The 7,127-nt window shown below is 42.4% G+C and overlaps 1 protein-coding gene across 1 annotated transcript; it reads right to left on the reverse strand.

The window, feature by feature from the left end:
• Positions 1-1,349: 1,349 nt before the first annotated feature.
• Positions 1,350-4,605, reverse strand: LOC117826384. Its single transcript, XM_034702387.1, has 2 exons — positions 4,315-4,605; positions 1,350-3,798 (listed from the first exon to the last, which is right to left on the reverse strand). Exon 2 carries the CDS (start codon positions 3,235-3,237, stop codon positions 1,543-1,545), a length of 1,695 nt encoding a protein of 564 aa, XP_034558278.1. The 5' UTR covers positions 3,238-3,798; positions 4,315-4,605; the 3' UTR covers positions 1,350-1,542.
• Positions 4,606-7,127: the final 2,522 nt, after the last annotated feature.

A 7,127-nucleotide genomic window follows, 5' to 3' on the forward strand; every position in this document is an offset into this window, starting at 1 on the left:
TCAGGTGAATGTCTCCCATACACCGCTCCATTAATCGTTGAAAGGTGCTAGGAGCATTGGTTATGCCCTGGGGCATTCGATTGAACTCCCAAAACCCCAAAGGGCAAACAAAGGCAGTCTTGGGCTTGTCATTCTCTTCCATTTCGATCTGATAATAGCCTGACTTCAAATCCATCACCGAGAACCACTTTGAGCCGGAGAGGGCTGAGAAGGTTTCTTCCAGGTGAGGCAGTGCGTAGGCATCCCTTATCGTTTGTGTGTTAAGTTTCCGATAGTCAACACATAGTCGAACTTCACCATTCTTTTTCTTGACCACAACGATGGGTGATGAGTAGGGGGATTCGGATTCCCGGATCACCCCAGCTTCCAAGAGGGTTTGAAGGTGCTTTCTCACAGCTTCGTAGTCATTTGGGTGTATAGGTCTGGACCTTTGCTTAAATGGTGTCTCATCTTTAAGCTTTATCTTATGCTTGACCTTAGTAGCATGACCAAAATCAAGATCATTGTTTGCAAAGACATCAGAATAGGCGCTGAGACTCTGTGTGACCCTGCTCTTCCATTCTTCTGGCAGTGGAGAATCAGCAAAATCAAATGTTGACTTGGTCTCAGCAGGCTGACCAGAGGCTGGAGAAGAGACACGACAACATTCTGCAGTGACAGAGTCTGTGCTGTGTGGGGTTCGGTTCTCATAGACCTGATCAGCAACATGCAGTTCAGCAACAACACAGTTTGTAGGGAGTGTTATGTCATGATCTGTCTCATTTCTCACCCACACAGGAAACTTTTGAGGATGGTGACTCGGCAATGTGATGAGGCAACAATCAATAAAGATCCCACCAGGTAAAGCAGATGTGGTTGGTTGCTCCAACACTGCCCATCTCTCACCAGTGGTGGCGTTGGCATTGATGTAGCCTTCAAGACAGACTCTTTCATGAGCTGGAATGAATGCTTGTTTGTTGTCTCGTAATGTCATGAGACCGATCTTCCCAGAAGTGTTGATTTTGTTTCTGAGTGCAAGTGTCCTCAGGATCTGTCTATAGCCATAGACAGAGGAAATGTCATGCACAGCTTTATCCTGACAGTGCTCTTCGTAAAGAACATCAAGTGCATTTGTGCCAATCAAGACAGGCATATCAGTGCTGGATCTTAAATCAGGAACAACCAAAGCCAAGGTGGAGACTTCAGGCTGTGTGTCAACAAAGTCTTTTGGAAACCCAATGTTGACTTCCACATATCCCAAATATGGGACAGCTTGACCGTTGGCACCTTCAACTTCAAGAAGATCGATAGACTGGATAGGCTGATCTGACAGGTTTTCATTGTAGAAGGAGGCTGAAACTGTAGTCACCTGAGACCCAGTGTCCAACAAAGAGTTGCAGTTCACTCCAGCTACAGTGACATTAACTGTGCATTTCCTACCAACTAACCCTTTAGGTATTTTGTGCTTTGAGTTGGGTGAATGAGATTGTGTCTTCAATGCAGCTTTAAGTTTGGGACTGACATTAATGCGTGTTCCAGTTTGTCCCTCAACTGGAACAGAACTTAGTTTAAATCTGATGTGTTTTGTTCGTCCCAGGATCTTTGCTTTTCCTTTAGTTCTTTTCGTTTAGCTTCCACAACATCAGGGTTGGGGTCATTGGTGCACGATGGGGCTATATGCCCATCTTCACCACAGTTGAAACAGTACCAGGGACGAGGTCTCCTGTTACTCTTACCAAAATTAGCACTGGACTGTGGAAGGCTCTTTGCTGTTTCTTTTGGTTTACCTTTCTTTGCTTTTGGTGCCTTAGTAGGAGTTGTTCTGTTTAAAGGTTCATCCATACTGGCTTTCAGGGTGGTCAACTGCGCTTGGAGTCGGGCAACTTGCTTCTGTAGCTTCATTGTCACTCCAAGGGTTGTGTCATCATCATCAGCTGACATACCTGTGTCTGAGTACACACTTTGTGGGTTGGACTGAACCTTTAACTTCGAGAATCCAAGGTGCTGCTTCATGCGGTTGGATTTTGCAGCTTGCTTATCCTCCTCAGTTCGCAGCAACAGCAACAGCTCAGAAAATGGGGGTGGGTTGGATTTCTTTTGCTCCAGCTGGAGACTGGTGATTAAACTGTTGTTCCAGCAACCCCTACAAAACTGTTTTAGCAGTTGGCGGTCAGAGTCACTGGCTGCAATACCACCTCCTTTTACAACCTTGCTCAACGTGGACTGCAGGCGATGTAAATACACAGAGGGCTTTTCACCTGCATTTTGATTGGTGTTCAGATATTTCGCGAATAGTTCATCAACATCATCCACGGTACCATAAGCCGAATCAAGGAGGCTCAAGAAATCCAAGGGGCGTGAAAGAGGCCCAAGATGTTTCACAATGTTGGCAGCAGGGGCCAAAAGGCTCTCTATGATTTTCCGTACCACTTGTCTCTCAGGGACAGTGGGATCTGCAAGATAGAAGTCGACATTACTACGCCAGGTTTCATAGTCAACTTCCAGGTTAGGACATGGATTTTTCCCGGAGAATGGTCTGAACTTAGAGGAGCCTTGGTATGCTTGAGACTGGCTTTTCACAATGTGTTCAACCACCACTCTTTGGACTTCAGGGGTACTGATCTGTTCAGTTGACAAGCAGCAGTCGGGTCTCTCAGCAGCAGGTGAGGCTTTAAAGCCCTGATTTAAAGTAGGTGGTGGGATGTCACTTTTAGAGCTGACCGAGTAATCGACCTGACTGATCTGGGCTGGAACAGGATCCAAGGAGGCTACAACCTCTGTATCAGAGACAAAAAGGGGGGTTTGAGCCTCTGTAGGCTCCTCAAATGGAGCTATGCCCTTACTCTCTGTTGATTTCTGAATTTTGGATAGCTCTTCTAGCAGTATCCGCTCATAGTCCGCACCACTAACCTTTGCAACTCCCTTTAAGTCAGTTAAGTAGGACTGAGTTAGGCTAGAGGTTAGCTTAGTACTGTATAGTGTAGACAAAAGTTGAATATCATGGGTAATGCTAGGGTTAGAGGTGGCTTTGCGAAGTGGTAATTCATCTTGGAGTGCTTCAATAGCTGTGCCGAACTGAAACTCAACTATTGCTGTGTTCTTAAACTCAGGGTCAGAACTGTCAACCTTCACTACTCTTGAAATTGACCCATATGTCTTCAAGAACTCGATCACCTCTTCATCTACCTCTGTACCAGCTAACCCACTGATAAGAACTGAATTTGGTACCTTAATACCTTGAGACTCTACAACATCCATAATGCAGGTAAGTAAGTGCAATGTTTGCAACAGTGAAGTTTTTGATAAAACTGCCAAACTGTATTTATGAAATTTCAAACTGCTCCTGGCTGGCTCGCCAAATTTATGTAGCACTTGTGTTCAATTAAGGCCAAGAAGCTACAGTATTTACCTAGGTTCTGAGGAGTAAATATGAAAGGAGAAGGTTAAGTGGTAATAACAGTTGGCAGATTTATTTACAGTGTAGCAAACATTTGCCTTGCAGGTTACAACAATATAAAGTTTTCCCCAAAAATAAATGAGCTCTGTACCAAAAACAAAATATAGAAAAATATAAATGTCTTTAGTCTGGGTTTAGTCTTAAATGTCTCTCTCTACCCGGGTAGAATAAAGTGCATGTGATGATGATTATTCCTTATCTGGAATCTGGAATCTCTGATCCTGTTGGACGAATCTGACGCAGCTGGCCACACTGCGTTCAGGCTGTCTTTGGGATGTCTCGACGTTGGGACTGGCTCGCCATCAGTTTCCAGCAAAGAGTATAGTACTCTAAGCCACAATCCAGGGTCCTCAAAAACCAATCTGTACTCACAGTACAGAATAAATAATCAGTCATCAGAATAAATCATCATACAGTCTGTCTATCAAATGAGATCTCATCAAATTTCTCAAAACTCAATTACTTTATATTTTCTATAAAGAATTGTCCTGTAATTTATAGTATTTCACTAAAATTAAATGTCATCTGCTTCAGTAAAGCATAAATGAAACCTTTTTCTCACAACTTTTACTAATATGACATTATATCCCTTTAACAAGGAGCTGAACATGAAGAATCCCTCTTCTAAGCATGAAACTGCCATAACTATATTTACTGTTATCTTAACAGCATGAAACAACATAATGAACCACATTTGACATACTGCTTACATTCAAACAATTACCAACATACTTCCAGAACACTGTCAAAATACTCCGATTGGTTTTTAAGCTTAATCTCACATAAAATGAACTGAATTCCTCACACTGTAGGCTATTACATTTAGCTAGCAAGATGCCATGCTATTAGCTTAGCTCACACATGCTACTTCAACTCACCGGAGCTTCAAAGGAAACAACAAAATCCTGCGTCCGTGACACCAGTTAGAAACCCGTCCAGAACCAGACCGACAGTCTAGCTAGGATTTAACTTGTTTATGCACTTATATTATCGTGATTATCATACAAAGTTTTAAGCTCTGCATCACACACTTCACACCTTTCACTCTCGGCAGGATCTGTGTTTTTTTAGGGGCGTTTCTCTCTCACCGGTCGAGCTACAGGGTGCGCTGATGATCAAACAGGGTGACTCGCGAGGAGTTAACCCTTTAATACCCATCTACTTTTATGTGGGTTACACAGCAATTTGTCAACTTCCTAGTTGCTGCCAATATTCCTGTTTTTGTGAACAAGTGTCAGGTAAACTTGCCAAACTGGGTAACTTGTCATCGTCTTCTTTTCTCAGTGGCTCACTCTTATGCACTCACTGTGACAAACTTTGTGCACACCAATGAGCCAAGTATGGTGAGCACAGACATAGACACAGATATCTGCTTTTACATACTAAAGTATACATTATGAGATTCTAAATTCACTCAGCATCAAACACTATCCAACTGCAATATTTATACAATAGATGCACAGAAATCCTGATATTTCTCCTAACTAGCATGACCCAATGCTCCAATAACTCAAAACAGACCCACATAGAAACAGCCAATATGACACCAAACAGACAGCTAGCAGCACCCAGTCATAGTTGCAGTGTCACTAAAATTGCACAACTTTTAGACCTTAATAAAATGATAAATAAATGCCATCATGATCAATACAACATTTGCCACCAGGCTACAAATGTTTCTTGTTCTGCTGTAAAGCAGGGTATTCAATGTGGGGCCTGATGGGGACTGACTCGCTGTTGGATCCAGCCTCAAGTGGACGCTCCAGGAACTGCACTTTCTCTCACCTTTCTCTTGGTGTTATTTCTCACCCTCAGAGGTTGTTGAAGTTCAGTTGGGGTTTGATAACAGAGTGAGTTTCCTACATGAGGAGTCTCATTGTTACCTCATCTGAACTGAAATGCCCTGTTGTTCTCTCAGAGGTTAAATGCTAAGAGAGTTCAAGAATAAGAAGAGGAAGAGAAAGAAGAAGGAAACCAGAGGGCTGTCTGAACATTAGGGCACATTTCAGACCTCTGAAACAAAATGTTCTGCACAGTTCTTCTGGTGCAGACGTGTTACTTGTGCCGTGCAGAGGATGGATATATTTAAACACAGTTATGGTTTTATGACCAGTCAGAAGACCTTCAAAGTACAGCTTGCACTAGTACTGGTACTTGAGTATTTACATGATGAACATTTGTACCTTTACTACCCTGAACCTATTGTAATAGTGCCCAGCTTTGAAGACTTCTTATTTTCTTTTCTTTTTTTATGTTTTTCCTCTCTTAGTGTTAAATTCCTTCCCTTCTTTTCCCTCTGATTGTCACATTTTTTATCTTTAACTCCTGATGTTATTATGCTTCTATCCTTCCCTTTTCTCTTTATTCCTTTCTCTTTTTTCATGTCCTTGCCATTTAAGCTCATTTTTCATCTTTTTCTTTGTGACGTCCCTCCTTCATTTCCTATTTCTGGTCTTCCCTTGTATCTTCCTTTACTCATGCAATATTTCTTCTGGTGTTCCATCTTTCTCTCTTTGGTTTATATTTTCTCATTTTTTTTCAGGGTCTAGTCTCTTGATTTTGTTGTTGTTTCTACATATACACTTTTTTAAAATATTATTTATGGGGGTATTTTCGCCTATAGCCTCCGTACATGGGGCTCACTTTAGACCCTTGGCCAACAGCCCCCGGTGCTGGTATAACTTTGATACTTTTTTTTCTTTTTCCCTCCTTAATTTCATCCCTTCATCCACCCTCCTCTCCTGCCCCTTCTCAGCTTACCAAAAGGCAGAAAAAGCAGTGCTGCAAGGTTTTGACCAACTGATTCTTTACTTTTGCTAAATTGTAAATATTTATTGTAAAAGACGTTCTGACGTTGTCGTCTTGCTCTTTTTTGTCTGAATGTCTCAAGGAACTACGAGACTGTTCATAGTTTAACAGCAGCTCCTGTAATCCATACATTGAGTAACTTGTTCTCATCATGCTCTTTAATCTTCTCTGTTTCAGCCTGTCTGCTGCACTGGAATAGCCGAGAACAATGCCTGTACATAACCTGTGCATATGTTACTCTGTGCTGTGTGAGTGTTTTCACATCTGTGCATTTAGCTCTCATCTCTCTAAACTGCCTCCTCAGCAGAAGCAGCTTCATGTAGAACAAGAAAAGTAGATATACAGTACATACACACAAACAAAACTGTGTGTGTGCTCCCGTGTGTGTGATCACATGTAGAAGAGCAGGAGATGTGTGTTTACCAGCTGACCAGTGTTTCGTTGACAGATTAAGATTGGGACTCTCGGCACACGTAGGATTTATGGACGCTTTGACGTCGCTTTCCTCCTAAATTACAGCCGGGCCGGGAACAATGAGATGGCCTGGGAATCAGGTCTGAGGCTCCCCTGAGGTTAACAGTCCCTGACTCAACTCTCTGCACTCCATTGTACACCCCTACCCCACCACCACCAACCCTTAACCAGCAGCTCATCCTCTTTCCCAGCTTAGAGAGAAGGAAGGCAAAAAACAATCCAGTGAGAAAATAGCTTTTCTCCTGTTTCAAATATCTAATGTCCACTCCTCCTGTCGACTTATAAATCAGTTTGTATTCATTCATGAAGAAAGGCAACAATCTCCTTTCCCTCTGATTCAAACTGTGACCAACCGAGTTATACATTTTTATGATCATTATCATAATTTCTCTAGATTTCCATCCTCCTG

The sequence above is a fragment of the Notolabrus celidotus genome, chromosome 2, assembly GCF_009762535.1.
Source record: "Notolabrus celidotus isolate fNotCel1 chromosome 2, fNotCel1.pri, whole genome shotgun sequence".
Lineage (NCBI taxonomy): Eukaryota > Metazoa > Chordata > Actinopteri > Labriformes > Labridae > Notolabrus > Notolabrus celidotus.